At 50.4% G+C, this 25045-nt stretch overlaps 1 protein-coding gene across 4 annotated transcripts in view; it reads right to left on the minus strand.

Moving 5' to 3' along the window:
* Positions 1 to 656: 656 nt before the first annotated feature.
* Positions 657 to 25045, minus strand: part of TMEM273 (transmembrane protein 273) — a 34886-nt gene continuing 10497 nt past the window's right edge. The window contains exons 2-6 of one of the 4 annotated variants that reach the window (XR_015241692.1): positions 12449 to 12493; positions 11445 to 11585; positions 10211 to 10241; positions 1692 to 1845; positions 657 to 1409 (exon numbers count right to left, since the gene is read on the minus strand). Coding sequence is in view for 3 of the 4 variants with exons in the window: in XM_086680251.1 (XP_086536377.1) it covers positions 3240 to 3357; positions 10211 to 10241; positions 11445 to 11585; positions 12449 to 12493 (335 nt within the window). In the remaining variant the exon portion in view is untranslated. The other 3 variants (XM_025918445.2, XM_025918444.2, XM_086680251.1) reach the window with 3 other exon arrangements.

The raw sequence follows: 25045 nt of genomic DNA on the forward strand, positions 1-25045 counted from the left end.
GGACCTGCATGTGTTCAGGGGGCCCTGGGGCCTACTGCGCTGGGAAGACAGAGGTTTCTCCTAACCCCTGGCCTCTGCTACCACACTTCCAAATCACTGGGTGAGGCAGTCAGAATGACCCTCACTCATGACATTGTACCTACACACACAGTGACTTCTTGTGGTTGCTTCCAAACACTTCCACAGGCTCCTGCCTATTGGAACCTCCATCACCAGGAACTGCTCCCAAGGAGAGGGGTTGTCAAGAGGGGCTTCACAGAGCTTCCAGGAGGACTGCCACAGAAGGAACCCGCTGAGCTTGAATTTGGGGTTTAAGCCAAAGGGACCCATTGCAAAGAGTCCCATTCTGCCTCCCACGGCATGTCAGCCTTTAAAACCCAAGGAGAGAGCACTGGCCTTCAGCATACTTCTCTGTGTTCTTCACCCGGGAAACTCTTGTGGGGCTAAAACAGGACCAGAGCCCAGGAATGGCACTGGGGAAATTCATCACGATGTGGGATGGAGGAGAGGACCCCACGGCTTTGTCGTATCTATAGAAAATGAAATGATTGCTGAGAATCCTGAAGCATTCCTCTTCAGTTTATAAGTGTTTCTGCCATTCACAAACCAGAAGTCTTAATTAAAATGCTGTTAAAAGACGCAAATCAATTAACAGATACCTTACAAGATGGTTTATTCTATCTTACACACAGAAAATTGCTTATGAGTATCATGTTACCGCTTTAGGTTATCAGTTAACAAAGGCTGCTAATGAACTACGTTGTTATCAAGTCAGATAAAAGACACCCTGGGAATCCAGGCAAATTATTACAACACAGTACTTTGTTTTGAAATATTGCTCATCTTTCATCACACACAAGGAGAGTAACCCAATCCAATGAGAACCAGTCGACACAACCACTCAGATTTCTGTTGAATTGGAAAGGCAGAGAGTATTCCATAGTGCAGCCCCAGAAATGCAATGTTAATATTATGGCGGAGAGAAATGTTAATGGGGCCTGTGTCACAGAGCCTTAGGTTCATGGCAATAATAAAAAGACGGGGGGTTCCTAAGCCTCTGCCAGTCATGTCCTCCATGCAAAAGTCATTCACATTTGTACCACAAGATAATGCCATAAGCATAATGATAATCCCCTACATTTGTGTAGCTCCCTATAAGGCACACCATCAGCTTTTTCATTGTTGGTTCCAGCATTCAAAGAGCTGCAGAGCTGCAAGCCATCCCACAGTCACTGAGACACCTTCCTCTCCAGCCCAGCCCTCCATTTCTTCCTGTAGAAGGTCAGTCTTTCATTTATAAGACTGGAGATGGCCCCATGGTCTTCATGTTTCAGCACCCCTGAATTTTTGCAGAGGGACTCATGGCAACTGAGAAGTTGAGGCCAACAGTTCTAGAAAATGATGCATACCTGTTGATAGATGGAGGTGTTAAGGAGGCTGTGTCTTGACTTTGGTCCCCATTTCCATAAGCCATTTGCTATGGGTAGGTTCCATTGATATGGACACAATGCTATCATAGAAGCGTGAACAGCTCCTCCATGGAGAACCAGGATAGGCAGAATAGATTTATTGACTTCCATATTTCTTACTTCTGGATAAAGTGCTCGTGCCTCACTCTATGCAGTCAGCTTCTTGTGGAAGAGAATCGATATTTTCCCTCAAGACAGAGACACTATAGATCTATTACTTGCCCTGGGTATTGAGTTCCATATGAAGATCCTTCAAGAGCTTTGGAAGCTCAAATTCAAGACATCTCTGAGACCGATGCTGTGGGCAGCTGTCCAGACCTCCCAACCTCTTTTCCTGAAGAGGCCACTCATTTAGAGTTCAATCACTCGTGCATCTCTGGAAAGGAAGAGAACCATCTGGAAGACTTATTGACAAAGTGATTATGCTCTGACTAATCATGGCATATGCTTACGCAGCGCACACAGTTAAGTAGGTATGAAAGAACTCATCAGCATATCTTAGCAAAGAGGGACATTTCCTCATGCAACATAGAAAAGTACCTGAAGACCAGTGGCTTCTAGGTAAAGGGACAGTTTTTCAGATAGAGCTCAACTGACAGAATGTTTTCTGCCTGCCAAACCTCAAGCCACAAAACCTCACCCACTTTCGTGGCAAAAAGGGAAGAAGTCATTCCTCAAGGTTAAGAGGCATATCTGCAGGAAAATGCCACTTCATGTGCTTGAAGAGACTGCATGGGTCTGGGGAGATGTTACAAGGAGCAAGGTAGACAGACCTTTGCAAATGTAACTAGAAACTGATACCTTCAAGGCTGACCGTGAGCTGTTACGGTGAGTGAGTCTTCTCCACACATAGCATATCTACAATACCGATCTATCTATATGTATATAAAATTAGGAACACAGAAGAAAAGATGAGGTCACCAAACCGGACCCCAGGATAATAGAGCTAAGGCTGAAAGTAGGACACAGACTGTGCTGTGGCCACTCTCAGCTAAAGGCCTCACCAACACTTCCACGCACAGAGATTGAATTCATACCAACACTTCACTGTAGTTTCATATAATACTTGTAATTATAACGGAATGACATATTTATGTTTACGTTGAATGTTGCATACTTGTTTATGTCATTTGATCATTCATGCTCAGGTTTAATATCTTGATATCTAACATGGAAGAAGGGACAGCAATAGCAGGAAGATCGGGCAGAGTTAAGCATCGATGGGATAAGCCAAGCCAAAGGCCATAAAAGAGGCAATACTACCTACCCCGTGTGTGAAGGACTAAGGACACAGGTTGAGGTCAGGCCTGCAGAGCTTGATGGCAGCAGAGCCAACATGGAAGACACACAAATTGGAAACGAGCAAGGATGGTGACAGAGAAGTCTGACGGGATTCCAAGAGAGTCTAACGGCTGTCCAATTTTTGTGTTTCTCTTTTAAAATATGGTGGGTCCAAAGTTTGAGTCGGATGGCCTAGAGGTCCATGGGCTCCAGAGAAAGTTCATCCCCTTCTGTTCGTCACCCCATTAACAAGTCCTGAGTTCAAAGGACCCTTTCTGGTGTTGTTAGGAAGAGGATCTGAAGTAGCTGGATATATGCAGCATTTGCCCTTGAGATACAGGTGTCTATAGAAGATGGGGGAAACCAGGAATGCAGGCTCCTCCTACTCCCGGTCACCCTGAGCTGGGGAAGTGGCACCTGTGAGCTACTCCATCTCCATGGAGGAAGTTATTCTCCAGCACAGCAGCCATTCCTCTGCATACAGCTGTGTCACCAGCCCCCAGAGAGCCAGGAAGATCTACAAGAACAGATAAGCTGGGCAGAGGCTGGGATAGCAGCTGCTGGCTGGATTAGCAGGTGAATCAGGCTGCAGACCTGGGTTGGGTATCTAGAGAACGAGAAAGAGACTTTTAGAGGCTGCACATGCACTGTTTCCGCTATTCCTTAACATTGGTGGTTTTAGGGGCGCCTGGGTGGCTCAGTCGGTTAGGCGGCCAACTTCGGCTCAGGTCATGATCTCGCCGTCCGTGAGTTCGAGCCCCGCGTCGGGCTCTGTGCTGACAGCTCGGAGCCTGGAGCCTGTTTCAGATTCTGTGTCTCCCTCTCTCTGACCCTCCCCGGTTCATGCTCTGTCTCTCTCTGTCTCAAAAATAAATAAACGGTAAAAAAAAAAATTAAAAAAAAAAAAACATTGGTGGCTTTAGCCAATGCAGTCAGAGAGGAGAAAACAATTAGGGACATAACAACTGGGAAAGGAGATCTGTTATGAAAACTCAAGGAAATCAAGAAGAAAAAAAACACACACACAAGAAAAGCTTTCAATAAGGCTGCCCCTATAACATTAACATACCAAAAAACAATCCATAAACAATCAATGACTAAGTTGAAGACATAATGGGAAACTCCATTTCCAAAAGTAACAAAAACATAAAACTATTTCGGAATAAACTTCACAAGAAATGTGGAAAACCCATAAGGTAAAAGCCAAAAACTCTCTTAAGACACACTAACACAGACTTGCAAATAAAGTCCCCTTCCACGAAGGACTGCTTAACGTCGTAAAGAAGTCGATCGTCTTCAGTTTAATACACGTACATGATGCAACCCCAACAAAAAAACCAAGGTGTTTGTTCTGTGGATAGGTCGTGGAGTTGGTTCTGAAGTTCAAAGGGAAAAACAAATACGCAAGAATGGCTAACAGAGAATAGCAGAAACGTGCCCCTGAATAGGAAACACAATGGGAGCACGCCAGATGGTGGAACAAGCCATAAAGCCTGCACAAGTCGGAGTGTGGTGCCAGAACACCAATAATCACAAATACCACGGAAGGTAATACCAAGTCCAGAAATAGTCCAAATAAACCAGGATATTTATCATTTTTTTTTAATTTTCAATAGTTTCTGCTTTATCTCGCTGTGTTCCTTTTACAAAACTATATTTAATTAAAATTATCTGTATACAGTTTCTATAAAATTAAAACATATTTACATATGTACACACACATATTTTTTCTAGTTTTTATAAGGTTTTGTTTTTTATTTATATCTCTGATCCATTCGACATTTATTGTGGTGCATAGTATGACATATGGATCCATTTTTTTCTTTTTCCCAAGTGGCAATCTCTCTCAGCATCATTATGGAAAATATTATTTTCCTCCGTTTTATTTGCCACCTTTATGGCTTTCTAAATATCCTTGTTTAGGAGCGCCTGGGTGCTTCAGTCAGTTAAGCGTTCAACTGCGGCTCAGGTCATGATCTCACAGTCCGTGAGTTTGAGCCCCGCGTCAGGCTCTGTGCTGACAGCTCAGAGCCTGGAGCCTGTTTCGGAATCTGTCTGCCTCTCTCTCTGCCCCTCCCCTGATCTCTCTCTCTCTCTCTATCTCTCTCTCTCTCTCTCTCTCTCTCTTTCTCTCACACACACACATAAATGAATACACATTTAAAAATTTTTTAAATAAAAATTTTTTAAAAAGGAAAATAATACTCTTTATATACGGAGGGCTAAATTCTAAATAAAAAGAATTGCAAAGAAATCTTCAGGTTACTGCAAGTTTGTAGTTGTATAGTGTTATGATTCTGGAAGTATTTTTTGTGGTATTGGAGGATAGATAAAGGGTAAAAACATTTATGTGGAACACAGCTGTCACTTTGGAGGAGGCAAAACAGAAATATGGAGTGAGGAAAGCTTAAGAAGAGGCTTCTGGTATTGAGTTTGTGGCTCAAATATACATTTCCTGAGTCTGTGTGTTGAGAGAGTCTAGAAGCAATGATGTCTCCGGAGCCACCCGAGCACACACTGTGTCCAGATCTTGCCTTCTAAAAGCTATTTCACATCAAAAAAGAAAAAACAGGGGATCTCTAAGGGGTACATGGGTGATTCCAGGTCTGAGCGGGGACAGTACACGGTGAGCCGGGGATATTGTGTTGTGTCAGCCTAGGAAATGCCCAAGAGCCACCAAGAAGTGACTGGTACTGGACAAACTGAGGACAATTTGAACGTCACAAAGATCTATGATGGTAATGAATTATAATATGTTGAAATCCACAGTAATGATATTCAACAAGTAAGAGAAAGAGAAAAGGGGGAAGGAAAAAGTCCTTTTTTCTAGAAGAATAAGAAGGGATGCCAGCATTAGAAACTCCACATTTTGTAACTCCCGGTGCAATAACTGATTCAAACGTGGGTTGCGAACAAACGTAAAATCATCGCGCAAAGAATCAGTGGGGGTCAGGATGTTCACGTGGTCTCAAAGTACCACCCTTCAGATTATCGACTACTTACAAAGAGGAAAATTGGTCTCCCCAACACAGAGGTCTAGCGGTCGCTTCCTTAACCAAGTGATCAGACACAGCATTACCAACAGTGAGAGAACCTGGCATCATGTGCTTCCTGATGTAAGACAATAAACGATGCACAATGTCACCTCCGTAGTGTTGTTGACAAAATTCTCAATCTGCATCTACTCGGGAAGAAACCGTCAGCCAAATCCAGAAGATAAGACATCATACAAAAGTACTTCAATACTTACAGGGGAAGAAGGCAGAGTTGTCCAACACAAGAAGAGACTAAACAGAGACAAAATCACAATACCATGTATCCTGGTTTGGGAGGCTTGAGCTATAAAAGATATTTCTGAAACAATCAGAGAGATTTGAATTCGGGCTGTGTAATAGGTGAGATTATTGAATTTTCTCAGTCATTTCCTCAGATGTGGTCATCGAATTGTGATTATGCAGGAGACGCCTGGCTATGTATTTAGGGGTAAAATATCTCTGCTAATTTAGGGGTGATATTGCCACTAATTTTTAAGTGAATCAGAAAAAATGTATGTAGACAGAGTAAAGCAAATGGGGGAAATGTCAACTTGTGAATCTAGGTGAAGGATGTGCATGTTTTTATCACACGGTATTTTCAACTTTTTGGTGGATTTGAAGAGTTTTCCAAAAGAAGGAAGGCGAGAGCACATCGATGGTGCATGAGATGTGGGCAAGAGGACCCAGGGAATACGAACTACGACCAATCCCACAAGCCCAGGTCTCGTCCACACTGAGACCTGAGAGCAACGGAGGAAACAGACGCTTCAGCCAAACCAATAGCTTGATGACTCAAAGTTTAGGAGTTTTTTTTTTCATCGTGTGGACCAAGGTGGTTAGTTAATGGCTTGATTGGCCTTTCAAGGGAAAAAACTGATAAGTACGAGAAAGTTAACGATCTTGTTTCTAAAATCCTGTTTTCTCAGCTCTGCTTAAGCAAATGTCCCACAGCTTCATTTTAAATCTTGCTGAAGTACCATTATATTGACTTTTTAGGGACAAAAAAAAAACCACCCTGCTGATTCCTGGTCTCCCAGCCATCCTGGCACAAGCAGTCGTGACTAGTAACTCCCTCCCGTCCTGCAGGGGGGCCACCTCCGGAGAGCCACTGTCTCTCTCTCCCTTTCAGAGCAAGTGACCACTCTTACAACTCACCTTTCGGAGAAACTGAGGTGTGACCCACAAAACAGGAGAACCGGGTGTTCATTAACTCATCCCGACGTGACAAAAAGCACTTAACTCATCCCTACATGACAAAAAGCACATGCAAAGTTTTGCTCCAGGAGAACGGCTTGCCTGTCCTTAGCTTTTTCTTTCGGGTCTAACTTCTTCCTGACTCAGCCTGACTCCATCTAGTGTCAGTTTTGGATACTTAAATTGTGCCTCCCTTCTCTTCAAAAATCCCTGTTTGTGGAGGAGCTCTGGTCTGCTACGTGCCAAGAACACTTCCCTGAACTTGGTGCAGGGCTATATCCCCGGGGTGGGGGAGGACTCCCACCCAGCCGCCTGACTCTCCCCTGCCCTTCATGTGTTCCTTTCTTCATCCAGCCACCTGCTTTCCCCCTGCTTCCTTCACATTCCCTTCTCTGGACTTCACTTGCACCATGTTTATTTTTGAATGACTATTACAGTCACCTCTTCAGGATTATGAAAATGGCCTCCTCTAGTTCCGAGGTTTCAAAATAATTCAGAACTTCTAAATGCACACAAAACCGCGATGTTCTTCTGACAGGATCATACAGGGGAACAGAAAGCCACAGCGACTGCTGCTTCAACAAGGCTTTTGAAGTGGTTTGTTTGTACTGCACACAGCAGCGTCTTCATACAGGCACACACACACATACACACACACACACACACACACACACGTGTCAGTCACTTGCTACGAGACATCAGAGCTTCTCCACCCCCTCACCCTCCAATGCACACACACCCATGTACCAGGACCGGAAATTAGGATTTGTGAAATCTGCCATTTTTGTGAATTCCATGATTAAGATATCCCTGAAACAGGGTCTTCAGAAACTTCCGGGAGGTACTGGAGTTTCCAATGCAAGGTACCCTAACTCAAAGTTCCCCTCCATGCGTGTGGGTGGTTTCGATGGCCAAGGTAGCACGCCCGATCCCGTGGGTGGGGAGCTCTCTAGGACCACTCCGTCATGACATGGGGCCCGAGCTGGCCACAACAGTCTGTAGCCACATATCCAGGGTGTGTCAGCCACCCAGCAGAGGTCCCCGGAAGTCATGCTGTGGGCAGATTCTTCATCATTGCAGACATAGCCCATCTACCCCAAAACTGACTCCTACCTTGTACTCTCCATCACAGAGACCAGCTGGACCCCCAAAGGCAATGCACGTTCTATGCCTGGGGTTCATCTAGTCATTTCCTGGTCCCCTCTCCCCCTACTATCAGGAGCTAATCCTTCTCATCCTACTAGACTCAGTCCATGGCCTCCCATACCTGCATCTGCCCAAAGCCCTGTTCGAAGCCCTGATGAAGGTCTGTCTGCCCTGACTCTACAGTGGGAGAGCCTGAGTCAGCACAGAGCCCAGAGCAGTGGGAGTGCTGCCTCTGGCTGAGCCAGGACAAGGACGTCCTCCTGACAAGGGTCACAGCTGCACCTTCAGTGGAACCTATCACTGTGCCAATCCCCAGAGGGCTGAAAGAAGACAGAGCTGCCCCAGTGTGAAGGCCCCTTAGGGTGGGGAAGGGCAGGGCAGCGAGAGCCAGCCAACTTGGAATTCTACTTTTCCTGCACGAGAGGTCTCAGGGATTTGGTGGCACTTGGGAGGTGTCTAACATGTGTTCTTTTCTAAAGAGGAAGGTGCCAACCTCAGCCAGTGTGGGTCTGGGTGTGTACGAACATGTGTATGTGAGATGGGACACATGGCATGGTCTCCCAGCCCATAAATGCTCCTAATTCTACCATACATTTCCAAAAGCCCCCTGGGACTGCATGAGACCTCCCCTGCATGAGACCCCCAGATGCAGAGGAGGTGACATTGCCAGCAGGAGAACTGTGTGGCCACCCCAGGGCTTGGAGACCACTGCCTTATGGGCCGCACTAAACGCAGGGTGAACCCCACTAAACACAGGCTCCAGTGTTCTAGAACCACCCAGGTTTACACCTATCACACACAGTCATTAGCAGTGCCTCTTCTCCACCCTCACAAAGTCCTGATTTGGATGATAAGGTAAATGGTCACCCTAATCACACTCAGCTCCCCCAGGGGAGGCCCCTGTAGGGTGGCCAAATGGAGGGGGAGACGATGGGACAGAGAGAGGGAGACAGAGAAACAGTGAGAGTCAGAGGAGGAGAGGGGTTAATGCTTGGAGGTAGAGTTGATGAAACGCACTGTAGGGCCCAGAAATCAGAACATCTGAAGGAGGGGAGATCCTCCAGGAAGTGAACGTCTTGAGAAAGTCCATTTGCAGCTCACCCCCTGGGCGTGACCCTGGTGACAGTGAGCCACGCGTCTGTCTCCTTCACACACAAATCCGTCATTCCTTCCATACTCACGACACAGCGCCCACTGAGTCCGAGGTCCCAGGGAAGAAGTGGAGGTGACCCCATGCTCCAGATCCCCTCTAAATCCCACCCCCCCCCAACTCAGCCCAGACTCTGTCTGCATGCCAGCCCTCACGGAGCACCTCCTCTACTTGGAGCACCCACTCTGTTGCAGGCACTGTGCTAAGTGTTGGGGCTACAGAGATGAAAAGAAAGACCTCACCCTCAAGGACCTTACATCTCAGGGAGAAAACCATCAAAAGAAATATATCACATGATGTCAGTGAATGGAAAGTAATATGAAGAAAAATAAAGCTAGGGAAGGGGAAGACAATAATCAGGGGAAGGGGGTTCTATTTCAAACAGGCCATCTAAAATGAAATGATGGCACTGAAGCAGAGATATAAAGGAAGTGAAGGGCCAAGCGTGCAGCTATCTGGAAGAAAAGCATTCCAGATGACAGAAAAGAGCATATGCAAAGGTCCTGAGGCAGGGTTGTCCTCAGAGGACATAGTCTCTATGTGGAAGAACAGTGTGGCTCATTGCCAGTGGGGAAGCCAGTTAACCTGGAGTAGGCCACATGGGCTTCCCAAGTGGGTCAAGGCAAGGGCTAGGGACCTCTCTCTGAGTGTTGGGGGGATGCACTGAGGGATTCTGTGTGGGAGGTAGGGCAGGTAACTGAGGGTATGCAGAGGCCAACCCAAGTCCCCTTTGGCTACTGTACCCTGTGCGCCAGCCCCCCCCTCATGACTCTTACCCACTGAACCATAGAAGGGAAGAGGAGACTTGGGGTGCATTCTGGCCTCCTTGGAAGCACTTTGGAGTAGAGAGAAGGGCTAGGAGGACAGGCAAGGAAGCACAATGGATAAAACAGGAGGAAAAATGATACCCTCACTTACCACGGTAGTGACCTTACCTTGGGACTCTCTTCTTTAGTGTGACCGAATCTAAACAGAGAAAGAAAAGCATTAGGAAGGAGACACTGTGACCTGTGGTGCAGCTCACTCAGTGCCAGGCAAGCAGGAGCGAGTCAGAGCCAGCCTGACTCAGGCAGCTCTGAAGGGCTCCCTGGGTTGGGGTCAGTGGGAGTGGTGGTCTTGGGCTGAGTGTTCTTCATCCTTCCCCTTTGGCTCTGTTGGAGTTTGTCCATCCAGGTCTCATCTAGACCCCCCTTAGTTGGGCACATAAGTAGAACCGAGCCTTTCCTAGGGCCCTCCTACCCTCATCATTCCCCATTATCCCCCTTCACTTGCAACTCCTGGACCCCCTTGCCCTAAAGGGATCCAGCACGTCTCCCATTCTGTGATGGAGAGGGTTTTTCCTCTCCCCGCCTATTCCTAAGGATACAAAAGCAATGGTAAGCAAACTCCTGTGACCAATTAAACCCCTTGTTCAGTTGGACATGCTGGCATCTCAGGAAGCCCCCAAAGACTGTGTCTCCTCTCCCTGGCCCAGACTTCCCCCTCTGCCTCTCTTCGCAGATAGTAATTGCACTTTGCAGAGACACAGTGAGGCTCCTTCCTCCTCGTCCCCGGGAGAACCTCATGGAAAACTGCATCGTCATCTCATGAAGCGGACTGGGAATGATTTTTGCGAGTCCCAACTTGGGAGAAAGGGGATGCGAATCACTGTTGTGTTTTGCTATCAAAACTCACGAACTGTCTGCCCTGTGTCTGTGAGTTTCACTTCCCCGCAGATGCTGTGGGACACCGAGAACCTGCCAGAGTTCATGTACGCCCAGCTCTGTTTGGATCAAGAGGACCCAGCACAGCTCCAAGCAAGACCAAGTTATGAGCAACTCGGCCCATATCAACTGAGCTCACAGCACCACCCAGCCTCATCACCTCCTGGGATCAATTTTATCTGGTCACATTTTTGGATATGAGAATAGACGTTTCTGTCTGAAGCCAACTCAGCCCCCTTCCCCTTCCACCTTTTTCCAAGAAATCTGATTCTTAGGAATGGAAAAGTACAGAGAGAGAAAAAGAAGAGGGGAGAAAGAGAGATCAACAGAGACACAGCTCACTGCGTTTCTTTTCTACCCAGGTTTTCAGTCTTTCTCCAACCAAGTTTCCGAGCTCCCCGGTGCCTCAGGCTGCCCTCACCATCCTGGGCTGGGCTGGGCTGGGCGGAGGTCACTGCTCCCTTACCATTGAAGCCCAGGTTTGAGTTTCTCAGGTCCGAGGAGTCATTATCAAACAAGTGCTTCTTGATCATGCAGATCTTCAGGGCCAAGAAGCCAGCCGATATGGCAACACCCACAGCCGTCCCGATGATGGCGTACTTGATATCTGCAGGGTAGGGAGGAATTGAACAACGGGCATCAACCAGTCACCATCCTGCAGAGGTCTTCTGCAGCTCCCTTCACATTCTGGGTGAAGTCCAAAGTCGTGTGCAGGACCCTAAAATTCCACATTCCGATCCGCTGAAGCCCAGGGGCACACTCGTTCCCTGCCCCTCGCCCACACCCTATCCCCTCCTCCTAGAACTCCATCCTGCTCTCTTCAGCTGAGGGAATCATTCCCCAGCAGCGGATGGTTCACTTCTCTGGCCTCCCGTATTCCTTCCTCACTTATCTTTTCACTGATTCGTTTATCACATACATGTTCGTTGCCTGCTCTGTGGTGAGCAGGAAGGCAAAGGAAGAGAAAAGATCAGACTCCATCTTGAGGGGAGTCAGCTGGGGCAGTTGGGAGCTCACCCTAATGCCAGGTAACAGGGGTGGGCTGGGCTGGCGTGGGAGCCGGGAGCCTTCCCGGAGGAGGCAGACTGTACCGTGCCTGCTGAGACAAGCCCCTGAGGTGGAAAGGAGCTGGGACCAACCATGCAGGTGCGGGGCGGGGCAGGGAAGCATGGCAGAATGCAGGGCCCTGTGGGTGCCGGAGCTGCTCAGCTTACAGAGAACAGACAAGGGCGACACTGGTGACTCATACCCCTCTGAGGACAGGCTCTCCAGCAGGCCCATGCCCCTGGGGTAAAGCTGTGTTAGCTCCTCAGGCAGGTCTGGAGGTGAGTGCGGCCCCTGTTCCGGGATGACAGGCAGGAAACCAGCCACACACACACCCCCTGCACGCCCCACCTGCCCAGGCCTTCTGGAGTGTCTCCCTCCTGCCCCCTCAGCCCTGCACGCAGAGGAAGCAGGACAGCCACCTACCAATTTCGGCCCCAGCAGACTTGCCCGTTGCTAACACTCCAACATCTGTAAAGAAAGAAAACCCAGACTCTGGTTAGAACCAAACTGCTGGCTGTGATCAGGCCAGGGGTGGAGGGCCAAGCCCCTGTCCCCAGCCACTCCCTCCCCCACATCCGGGAAGGTCCTCCTGCTTGGCCCCCAGCCTCAGGGACACAGAGGCGGGCTGCTGGTTGCCACGGGGTGTCCTGGAACCTTGCAGGGATGTTAGAACCCTCCCCCGAACCCACACGGGGAGCGGGGTTCCCTCGAGTGGCCCTCGGGCTTCAGCCAGCTCTCTAATATGGTCTCCAAGATCCAAACTCTGACCCTTGCTGCCGCTTCAGCTTCTTCTGTCATTCCCACAAACCCTCTCACCCCAGCCATACTGCACTGCATCCAGTCCCCACCCAGGCCGCAGGCTCTGCTGTCCCCGGGCCACCCCCTCTGCCTGGCCCCATCTTCTCGCTTCTCCTCCTTCTCCTCACCTCGGTTCCATGTTACTTCCTCCCGAGCCCCCACGCCTGGCTCAGCTGCCCCACGACCTGCTCCCCCTCCTGTGAAGCCTTCATACCCGACCACAGCATTTATTTAACAATGTTACAGAGTGCTGCCGAGCTCCAGGCACCCTGCGGCCTGAGAGCCTCTCAGCTATTAATCCACAGACTGTATCTTCTGGCCAGTCTCCCCACTGTGCTCTCCATGCCCTGTGGGGGGTTCTGCCCCCCAGTATTTGACCCAGCGTCGGGTACGAAGGACGTATTAACAGACGTTCTGCGAATGGGTGAATAACGGTGACAGAGCACGCGGCAGGGGTGCCTCACTCTTCGAGCCAGGAGGACTCCTGCCATCCGGAGACGTGGCTTCCAGGTGGGGGCCGTTGTCCCTGCAGACGGGCCCAGAAGATCTAAGGCAGAGTGGTAGGCCTTGCAGAGAAGGCGTACATTAATTGGCCACTTACTTTGAGGCAATACTGGGTGAGGCACTTGCATTAACACATTTAATACTCGCAGCAACAACTGTGGGAGATAGGAGCTGTTCTCACCTGCCTATGATGAATGAGGAACCAAAGGCATTGAAGACTTGACAATGGGCCCAAAGGCCAAGGGAAGTGGAACGCAGGGTCTGAGCCACGCAACTTGCACTGGGAGGCCCCGGACATCCTGCAAGGTCGAATCCCAGGGAGCTAAAAGAATGACCCCACACCCATTAAGGCCAAGGACTGGAGGGGTTTGGGGGTTGGGGGGTGATGAGACCCAAGCCTGGTTCTAGGTACAAGCTTCCAGGCAAAGGTAGAGAAGCCGGAAGTACCACACCTGTGGGGTTTAGGGCTGGATCTTCCCCAGTTTAGCTCTAAGACAAATCCACCTCCCAACCCCCCACCTCTGGGAGGCTGAAAGATGGCAGAGGCACTTGCTCAGTAAAGACATTCCCCACAGGACCACATCTGCTGACTACAGTCAGTGCTGCCTGGGGTGATGTGTTGGGTTGACCTCTTGCTCTGTGTGTGTTTGGAGGGGAAAGGATCATCGTAACGGAGGTTAGGATTTTTCCGCTGGCCTCACTTAGCAGATGGATAAAGCTGGGAAGTTGTGAAGCAAAGGTACACAGCCTTGCTCTAACCACAGGTTGTCTTGGAAATTCAACGACTTCTGCCTTTCTTCTGAAATGCGTGCCCCTACGTGAGGCCCATCCACGCACACACATCACAGACACCCCCACGTACGATATGACCTTGGTCTCGTCCGTTCTCTGAAACTCTTACTGAGCTTCATTGTTTTTTTACATTCCTTACATTAATCCTGCCATTCCAGCTAGGTTGAAAACTATTCCAGGGATGGGACAAAATCTTATATTTTGCACATGGCTGGGTTGGGCTGTTTTGAGGGGCTGGGCTAGGAGCTGACTTCCAGATTGATGCCCAAACTTCAGAGCTGCATATGCTGTGTGCTCACCTTGGCTCCCTTCCTGACATCGGTCTGGCCCCCCTCTGCCATAAATGGACAGGAGGCAGGGGACAGGGCAGGGCAGGGCGAGGCCAGCCCACAAAGGGGACAGTCTCTCCCCTACCCCCTTGACACATGAACATCTTTCCTGGGTCCTCCCCTGGTGACCATCCCTCTCCACGTGGAGCATGCAGCGTAAAAACTTTATATGAGCCCGAGATGAAACTTGAATAGAGAAGGAAGAAAGAACACAGAGTGAGATGGAAAAAGTCAGAGAGCCAGAGAGAAAGAAACACAGAGACATGGTCACGCATAAGCACCCGGAGCCTATGCCACAGGAGCTCAGACCTCTGGCAGCAGGGTTGAGAAGGAAAAAGGAGAAAGAACATTTAATGTCACAGAAGGCCAGGTGCTGCCCTGGCTCTCTGGGCTTCAGGCTCTTCTACCACGTCCAAGGTCAGGGACTGAGGTCAGGGACTGAGAGAATGCCTTCTATGGGGCCACTGCTTTTCCACCTGCAGGCACAGGAACCCGGGCGGTGGACACATCCGGTCCCAGGAATTCCTGCTAGCCAGCCAGATGGCCACTCGGCGGCAGCCTTTCCCCTCCTTGGGGAGGGAACTCCCTCCCTGCAGCCTTCCCCCTGCACGCTCCGCTCCGTGTCTCTGCCCCGCTCTCTAACAAGCCCCTGGGTGAGGATCTGTCATAAACACACTAGCCCAGCTGACCCCACCACCCGCCTCCTGCCAGGGTCTTGAGCTAGAGGAGTCCCTCCTGGGCCATAGACCCCCGGTGAGCCCCCAGTGCTAATTTCCCCTGACTCTGCAAAGCAGCTGGAGGATGGATGGGCCTAGCAGCACAGCCAGAGGCTTCCAGCGTGCCCCTGCGTTGAGACCTGTGCGAGCCCCAGGAGGAAGCTGCCAGGCACATTCTCTGCTGGAATTCTCTGGGTTCTCTTGCAAGCAGGAAGAGGAAGGTTAGCATCCAGAGGACCGACTCTCCAACCCAGGGGAGAGTCCAAGGGGACTGAGCAGGGGCTGGCCGTACCAAGGCCAGTCTCCCTGGGGGCACGCAGGGGCTGTGCTGACCGGTTTGCCAGGCGGTAGTGGGCACAGTGCTGGCCACATCTGAATTGACTGCCAGCACTCCCGGGACTGCCCACACTGAAGCAGGCGCAGGGGTCGGGAGCAGAAGTCCCGGAGCCCAGCCCTTGCTGCCACCTAGCACAGAGAGCAGGGGGCTGCCTCTAGATGGGTCTCCACCCTCACAGTCTTCCTGTGTACCCAGGTGCTCTTGCCAAGCCACACACGTGAGGCTACACTTGTCCAGGTCCCTGCTTCCTCCGCCTGCCCCATTTGAATATGCCTCTGGAGGACGATATCCCTCCCCGCCGAAATAGCCAGCCTCCAGCCCTCTTCTCTGCATCTCCTCCCACCTCAGTCATGCAGAGCACGGTCTGCTTCTGCAAGTGGTTTCCAAACGGGAAGGAAATGGTCCTGAGACCTTGAGGCTCCCTGGGTCCCCTCCCCTGGGACGTGAGAGGGGAGCCTTCAGGGGAAGGCAGCAAGAGGGCTGCTCTCTGAGAGTGAGCTAAGGGCACAGCAAGGCTCTGCCCCATTCAGTTGGAATCTGACCCACTGAGAGCCCGTCCCTGACATCCAGACCTCCTGCGCTGTCCATGACACCTGTTGGGCCCGCCCTCAGTGGGGGCTGGCACTCTTCACCACCCTTATTTGGGCAGGATCAGGCTATGTGGTTCCCGTTGTGGAGTAGTGGGCATGCGAGAACTCAGATGTTGTTCTGTAAGTAACTAAACTAAAAATAGAGAGAAGCTGCCCTCAGTGTTTGTCAGTGGATGCCTGGTCATTTTCATCCTGGAACTTAAATATTGCAGAATGGCTCCTAACTTTAGATCTCATTCTAACATCCCCAGCCAGGGGAAGGGGTTTCAAATGTCGAGACAGGCATCCATCATCTCCTAACACAGTCTACACATAGGCATGAAGTGCCTGCAGTGTGCTCTGGATAGGGCATCCAAGAGCAACCCAAGACACCTATGCCCCGTAAAGGAGCTCACAGAGTGACAAGGGAGACAAAATGAAAAATCGGAGTGTCAAAGGCGATGTCCAGCACTTCCTGCAAACCTCCGTCTCCACTAGCTAGAAGTCTAAATGGAGATGTGCAGAATGGACACCTGCTGTGTCGCCTGCACACCCCCGCTCCGACCCCTCAGCTGCTGGCAGTACCTTGGCATTCCTTTGGGAACCACCTCCACGTGATTCGCCCAGGGCTGGCCCCAGGATGGATGCATGAACCCTACCTGATTAGCATATTCCATCTTCCTGTCAGCAGTGATTGGCTGAGGGGTGGAGCAGGCCAGTAAGACTCAACTCTGGGACTTGGAGGGAAATATGGAGAAACAGGAGTACCTTCTGGAATTGGTAACTGTGGGGCTGAGGGGGGCCCACTGGATCGAGAGAATCTGCTAGGATTGAAGCCCCCACAGAAGAGGGTCAAGCTGAGACCAAGTTTTAAAGACACCTTTTGAGGGCCTGAATCCAACTGTGCCTGAAACACCTCTTCTTGACTTTTCAGTCCCCTCAGTAAGGAAACACTTTCTTTATCTTAATCTAATCCAAGCTAAGTAACTGTCACCTGCCATCAGAAGACTCCTGATGACTGGGGTGGCAGGTCCTTCATAGAGCATCATTGGAAATCAGGTTGGCAAGGCAGGGAGGCGAGTAGAGGAGGCTGGCGGTGAACAAGTTGCTCACACCCCAGCCTCTAATAAACCCAACCAGGATCAGCAAGCAAAGCAGCCACTGCACATGCTGCTGTCTTTGATGCAACACCTTCCTTGTTCCCATGGAATGCTCTTACTTATCCTTCAAGACTTAGCACAGGGGCGCCTGGGTGGTTCAGTCGGCTGAGCGTCCAACTTTGGCTCAGGTCAGCACCTCACAGTTTGTGGGTTCAAGCCCCATGTCGGGCTTTGCACTGACGGTGTGGAGCCTGGAGCCTGCTTGGGATTCTCTCTCTCCCCCTCTCTCTCTGCCCCTCTCCCACTCACTCGCACATGTGTTCTCTCTCTCTCTCTCTCAAATAAATAAACATTAAAAAAAAAAAGACGTAGCACAAAGCCACCTCTTCAGGAAGTCCCCATTCTCTTCATTTGTTCAGGATCACCTCTGCCACCTTGTCACACCTCTGCACCTGCTCCACTCACACTGCCCAGCAGGTTGTTCTGTGGCAACAAAGGACCCCCTTCAGGATGATATGTGAGATTCCTCGGAACTCAGATTCTCTTCCTGTGAGATGCAGAGAGAAGATGGAAGGAGAGAACTCTGAGCTCTCTGGGAAGTGACCCTCAAAACCACTGAGCATGAAACCAGAAGTGGCTTCAAGTGATAAGACTGAGTATCTGGGACTAAGTGATAATGACGGCTCAGAGGGAAGAAACGCTCAGCCAAGGAGAAACAAGTGACTTTTGCTCCTGCAACCCTGAGACGGCAAACCCTCATGGAACAGACACGAAACACACAGATCGTATGTGGAACACACATGGAACACACATGGCTGCTGTTGCTGTGGATGCCTCTGTCTTTCCTGCCCGAGATCCCAGACCAAGTAAAGTGCAGCCAGGATCCCACTGGGAGAAAGGGTCAGAACGGGAATGGGAAGTGCAGATGGAAAGGGAACAGTCCAAATATTTTTCACACACAGTTTGAACCTGGGCCTCCCTTTTCTCATCCAAAAATGGGGACATAAGACCCGAATGTGTAGAAAGGACTCAGTGAGACAGCGTCTTTCTTTCTGCCCGTTTGTCCTGAGCCTCCCTGAAATGTAAGCTGATCTCGGGGGCCCCCGCAGAACACAAGGTGTGTTTCTCTAGCTGAGCTGGTTCGGTGCTTGTGGGTGTTTGGTACCCCTTGTCTTCCACAGAGCTCGTGGATGGGTGCACTTTTCAGAAAGACCAGGCAGGTGGTCCTGGCCCTTTCACTCCTCCAGGGGGCTGTTTGATGCTACGAATTAAGCACATGTGGTCTGAATGTGGGAGGAAGGCTTCTGTCCTCTCCCAAACGGAACACCGGAGAAGCTCTGGGTTAGCCTGGGTGTGGAGCGCTCCAGCTACAGGCGGCGGCTGGGTGTGTGCTGGGGTCTAGAGCCTTCCTCTGACACAGCTCTGGATTTGCAGAAACCTTAGGCTCCCTGTTCACAAGCCCAGGAACCACCGGAAACTGCTCTTCCTCGATACTCTTTCCCCATCTTGTTAGACTGACTGCAGCTACCAGCTCCAAGTAATCAGGACTCGGCCGCTCCTCTCCCAGGCCTGAGGTGTTCCTCCCTTCCCATGAAAGCTCCCAGACCCGGGGCAGAGCCCACACCTGCCACAGCCTGCAGGTTCCAGAGATAGAAAGTAAAAGGAAAGCTGAGGAGAGAGGACAGCTGAGCAAAGACAGCTCCAAAGGGGGGCCTCTGACCACGACCAGAGGGCACAGGAGTCAGACCACCAGCTCGGCAAACCCAGATCAGCACTGAGGCTGCAGCCATGTGCCCTGGCGCCTGCAGAGTGGGGAATTCCTCGCGTGGGTTCCCAGGAACACAAGGAAGCAAGCAGCCACAACCATCCAGGCAGATCACAGGGGCGTGGGGGGGGGGGGGATAAAGGGGGGGAGTACCCCAGCCCAGGGGAGTCTGAGAAGGCCCTTGGAGCACGCATTATTTAAATTAAAAACGAAAGGACAAGTAGGACCTAGTGAAGACAGGGGCTGGGGGTGGGGGCGGCCGTGTAGTGGAACCAGGCAAGGGGAAGGTGTCCAGGCAGAGGAAAAGGTACCAGCAAAGGCCAAGAGGCCGGAGGGGGAGCCAGGGCTTGGGAATGGAGAAGGCAGCTCAGTGAGTCAGAGCAGCAAGGGGGTAAACTGAGGCTCTTGGGGTTCTCCAGAGGATGAGAAAGGGACAGGACAAAGCCACCATGAGCAGGAACTAGAGTCTGGAGGCCAACAGGAAGAAAGAGGGGCTGACCCGAGGCTACAAAACACAAGGGAAAATACCTCCAGCTTCTAGAAATAGCATCCTAATTAAGAGGAAAATAATACTGGTGGGTGACCAGACAGTATTGAAACTTGTGCCTACTTTGTTTTTCCTGAACAATCTTTGCTAATTAATTCTTAAAGATTCACACACGGGGATTAAAACACTCAGCTAAAGAAGCCAAACTGATCAATACCTTTCCAGGCTAATGGAGGGACTGGAGGCTGGGAGCCGGCTTCGGCCCAAGGTAGAACCAAGGACAAGGGCACTCCAGGAATGAGAAGCACTCCCAAAGGGGCAAGCCCCCCAGGGTGTCCCAAGTCCATGCTGGCCAGCAGGTGGTGACATCAAACGCTATCACACCAGGCAGGGTTGCTGCTGAAACATTGAAGGAGCCAGAAGTGCTGGAAGCCAGGAGGAGCTTCAGGCTGCCCTGGTGGGGTGGGTGGTGTTGTCTGGGGAAGGCGGGCCCAGCGGGCCCACTATGGGAACACCCGGCTAACCCTACACATGCTGGTTGAGGGGGTTGGTCCATCTTTGAATGTCTCTGTGGGAGCATGAAAGCTTCATATGACTGAATGCATGGTGGGTGGAAAGGAATAATACTTGGAACCAGAAAATCGGAGTTTCCATTCTGCTACTGCTCAGCCAGTGGCCTTGGGCCAGGCATGACTTGACTCCCAGCTCGGTGGCCCCTCTGCAACAGGGCTGACCACAGGAAGACTGCCGAACGACACAGAGGGCGTTGCAGGGATCCCCTGAAGGTGTATGGGCACCAACCGAGGTGCAGGAGGGAACCTTCCTGCACAGGCCCTCAGCCACCCACTTGAGATGGGGTTCTCGACTTTCCTAGAGGCTGTGGGAGATGGGGGGGGGGGGCAGAGCGTACCAGAAAGCAGCTCTAGGCAGAAACTCAGGTCAGAAAGGAGACTGTCGTCCACATCAAAGTTATCAGAAGTGGCAGAGCCGAGCAGAAGCCTCCAGAAGGCTGTATGATTCCAGGTGGGGGACCGCCCACCCACTCAACCTTGGGGCTTCAGACCAGAGAAGGCCCGTTTGCAAGAGTGCCTTTTCAGAGAGCGCGGGGAGGCTGGAAGCAGTGCAGAATAACTAATTAATGATGGTAAAGTATTGTGGACGGGGAAAACGCTGCATAACCGCTAAGTGGTGGGGTTATTATTATTCATGCAATATTCATACTGTGCTCTTCAGCCTCTGAGAAGCTCCGCTCCGCAGTCCTCAGGGACCCGGCGGAGGGAAGCGTGTGCCCAGGGGGCGGGGTGTGGGACGACAGCTGGCCTGGTCCACAGGGAAAGGGCCATGACACTGCAGCAGAAACAGCAACACCCAAGCAACACAGGAGCCACAGGAGCTTAGCAATACCACAGCACCTGCCTCCATCCACCAGGACAGAGGTTCTCTGAGCCCTATTGTGTGCCAGGGTCTGTGCTGGGCATTTGTTTTTCAAGAAAACTCCTTAAAATTTGCAGGGCCGAGGGCATGCCACAAGTCTAAATAATTAAGAGTTCAAGATCCATCCACGCATGGCCCAGCCCACATGCTCCTGAGGGTCCTGCTGTCCACTCCCCTGGGTTACCTTTCCCAGGGGAAAGCGCTTCCCTGCTGAGGGCCTGAAGGCTAGCTGGTCTTCTGGGCAGAACAGAAGGATGTGGGGCCCGGCCTGGGCCTCCTGCAATGCCAGGACCCTGCAGGACTCATGACAGGGCCTGGCCCAGTCAGCCTTCCCAGCGGCCTCCTCCCCAACACCTTGCTTTCCTTCCTGGACTTCTGGCCAGAGCTGAGGCATGCCTCCCAAACTAGCTTGCCAAGTGGAGGAAGGAAGTGAGATTTCCTGGTTATCCGCCAAGGAGTGCCTGTTGGTCACTGAAATAAAAGCAGCCCCTCCCTTGCTGTCTAGTTTCCAGGCCCCCACAAGGCTAGGTTTCCTCTCTGGACACACCACCCCCCCTTTGGGCCGCCTGGTGCACACACAAGTCCCCCTCCCATATGAATGTGTGCTGACCCAGTTCCTGAACTTTGAAAACACTTTATAACACCAAAAAGAAAAAAAAAAAAAAAGGCTTTGTATCTGGATATATGTGTGATATGGGGGCCCTTTCCAGCCAGAGTGGGGACAGGGACCTCTCTCCTGGAGTCCATGGCCCTCATTTCTCCAGGAAGCCCCAGCAGGTCAGGGGCCATCTCAGGGTCACATGACTGAATAGAAGAGCCTTAGGGTTTGAGTCTGGGTCAGCCTGGCTCCAGGAAAGGGACTCACACCAGCACACAGGCTGGACAGTTTCTCAACGTGTCATGTGTGGCTCAATGAGTAGGGCTCATCCGCGGTATGGGGGGATCTCTGTTCTCTGAGTATCTCCAGAGCCTTCTCTGGGTCAGCTCCCACCAACACTGTCTTCTGTGAGGCTCATCATGGGCCATCCACAAGCTATGACGGATGCCAACACCTCAAGTCACATGCCGCTTCCAATGGGGAAGTGGGTATGAGGCGTGCAATGTGGCCTACAAGCCGGCAGACCCTGCTGGTGTGGCCCTAGGCAAATCCAGCCTGTCTTCTCTCTCCCAGGAGGGTTGCCTGCAGCCGACCCACCCGCCGCACCGCAGCCGACAGGCTCTTCCTCCAGCTGCAGCAAATGCCCTGCGAGATAAGCCTCACCTTCCTCCCCGTGGCTCACCAAGCCCTCCTCCACTAGCCTGTGCTCACTGCTCAGCCTCACCCAGTTTTCCCCTCCAGGCCAAGCTGCCCTCCTCCTCCTGCCTCAGCAGAGGCTTCCCTCTCTTCTCAGAGCTCCATCCTTCCTGTCCCAACCAGATTGGTTCCCACACCCCGTTCCTGCACCCAGTTCCTACAGACTGGCTCCTGGAAGCTGAAGTTTCGCTTCATGCACCAATCAACTCACCAACAAGTGCTGGTGCGGGGCGTGTGCTGGGCGGTGGCCTGGAGAGACCAGATCCTTGCCCCCAAAGAAGTCAGAGCACCGCGGGGAACGAGATCCCAAACAGGCACATAGGAAGGCAGATATGCGATTAGGATTGTGAGGAGATCTATGAGGGAGCATCTCCAGGGCTCTAGGAGCAGCAGCACGAATCCCACACAGAGCAGGTGACTCATGAGGAGGCTTCAAGAACGGAACTTGACAGATATCCCAGGGGGCTGGGGCGCAAAAGCACGGGGTGATGCACGTGATGGGGCTGAGAAGGGCCTGTGGACACAGTAAACGCTTGGGCCTGTCCTGGCAGCAGGGGGAATCTGTTAAAGGATTTTAGCCAGGCAGGCACGTACACGATCAACTCTCACTCAGTAAGTCTCCTCCTCCAGGAAGACCTCCCAACACCCCAGTTCGGAACAGAGGTTTCTTCTCTGGTTTCCTCCGTGTTTCCTTCATCTCAGCACTTAACATACCACATTGCGACTGTCCTTCCTATAGACTGTCAGTTCCTTCAGATAGGGGCCTGACGTTGTATTGCAGCAGAGCCTGACAGAAATCAATATTTGCTTAATGAAAGAGAAAGCCCCAGTGTCCATGTGTCCCAGGACAGCACGGTGGCCCAGGAGCCCAGCTCCACACCTTTCACCTCTTCCCCTGGACAGCAGCTCGTTGACAACACGGCCCAAAGGTTTGCCTAGGTTTCTGAGGGGGTACAGCCAGATTCCAGGCAGAAATTCCCCAGCTGCTCATCCGTTTTGTTCAGATGAGCAGGAGAGAGAAAGCCAGTTCATCTTACTGAGAACCATTAGCCCCTTATTTAATGGAATCAAATTTAATAAAAGGAGCAGTTCAAGCAATTCTGGAGGATAAATGAGGGTCTGGATGTGACAGAGATGCTCACAGTGACTTTAAGGAGGAAGCACAAGTGGTTTAATTTGGAAGTGAGTGAAAAAGTCTGCTGATCTGTGTGCCAGCCGGGCCAGCTTCCGTCCAGGGTGCAAGGACCACGGGCAATTCCCAGCAGGCACTGTGCTGAGGTCACCCCAACCGCCCTTACCCCATGAGGCGTGTTTCTCCCCTCAGGATCCCCTAGATCAGTGCCGTATGTTTGAGAGATGTTAAGTATCCCAGGCCCCTCCCCAAAGAGCTTCCTCCAAATCACCCATCTGCCAGCCTCTTAAAAACTCATTTCAGGCCCCCATCTCTGGAATGCAAACTAGAATAGGCTCACTTTTCCCTATTCCTCTCATTAAGTATAGCTTAAAGCCTAGATGTTACACGAAAACAAACATAAGAAAATCCTAAAAGGTGTAGAGAAGAAGGCAAAGTGGCTGAGGACCTTGGGAGCCCCGCTGGACACAGCATGTGGCCTGAGGTCACAGTGTGGCTGCCACAGCTCCTAAAAATATGAGTCAATAAAACAGACTTTCGCTCTCCTCTAAGATTTCTAAATTATGTGTGACAGTTCAGGCTAAAAAATAACACGTCTATTGTAGTTCTCAGTGTCTGTAGAGGAAATATTGAAGAAAGGGACAGAGACACAATTGCCTCTTTTCACTTGAACTGTGAAAATGTTGACAACAATAGATGGTGATACGTTATGTATACATAATGTAATACCTACAGCAACCACTAAAAAGGCTATGAAAAGCAATATGTTCAAAAACACTACAGACAAATCAAATAGAATTCTAAAAGATGTTCCAGTAACATACAGGAAGGTAGGGAAAAGAGAAATGAAACAAAGAGAACAAGGAGAAATCGAAATATAAAGTGGCAGACTGAAGGCTATAACATAACAATGTAAATTGTAAATGTGTACCAGTTAAAAACATAAAGTCTAAATAAAAAATGATTGAGCCATATTCTGTCTACAAGAAACTCACCCCAAACATGATATAGATAGGTTGAAAGTAAAAGAATGGCAGAAGAAATGCAGGCGTTAGCAAAAAGAAAAGAGCATCAGTTATATTAAAATCAGATAAATTTCAGAGCAAAGGAAATTATTAGGGCCAGAGATATTACATGACATTTTATTACATTTCATAATTATAAAAGAGTCAATCCACCAAATAGACATAGTAATCCTAAATATCTATAAACAAACAGCAGAGCTACAAAATATGTGAAACAAAAACTTATAACACTGAAAGGAAAAATAGACAGAGGCACAATTAGACTTAAAGGCTTCAATCGGGGCACCTGGGTGGCTCAGTTGGTTGCATACAGCTTCGGCTCAGGTCATGATGTCATGGTTCGTGGGTCGGAGCCCTGCATCGGGCTCTGTGCTGACAGCTCAGAGCCTGGAGACTGCTTTGGATTCTGATCTCCCTCTCTCTCTGCCCCTCCCCTGCTCACACTCTGTCTGTCTCTCTCTCTTAAAAATAAACATTAAAAATCAATCAATCAATCAATCAATCAATCAAGGCTTCGATAACCCTCTCTCAACAAGTGGTAGAACAACTAGACAAAAAATTATTGATGATATGAAAAGAATTCAATGACACTATCAAACAATAGGACCCAACACCAGCAGAATAGGCATTCTTTCAAGCCCTTATGTAAGATATACTAAGATATCTAGACTATATTCTGCATCAAACCTCAACTAAATTAGAATAATTTAAATGATACAAAGTGTGATTACAATGAAC

The sequence above is a fragment of the Puma concolor genome, chromosome D2, assembly GCF_028749965.1.
Source record: "Puma concolor isolate L17-30 chromosome D2, mPumCon1.1.hap2, whole genome shotgun sequence".
NCBI lineage: Eukaryota > Metazoa > Chordata > Mammalia > Carnivora > Felidae > Puma > Puma concolor.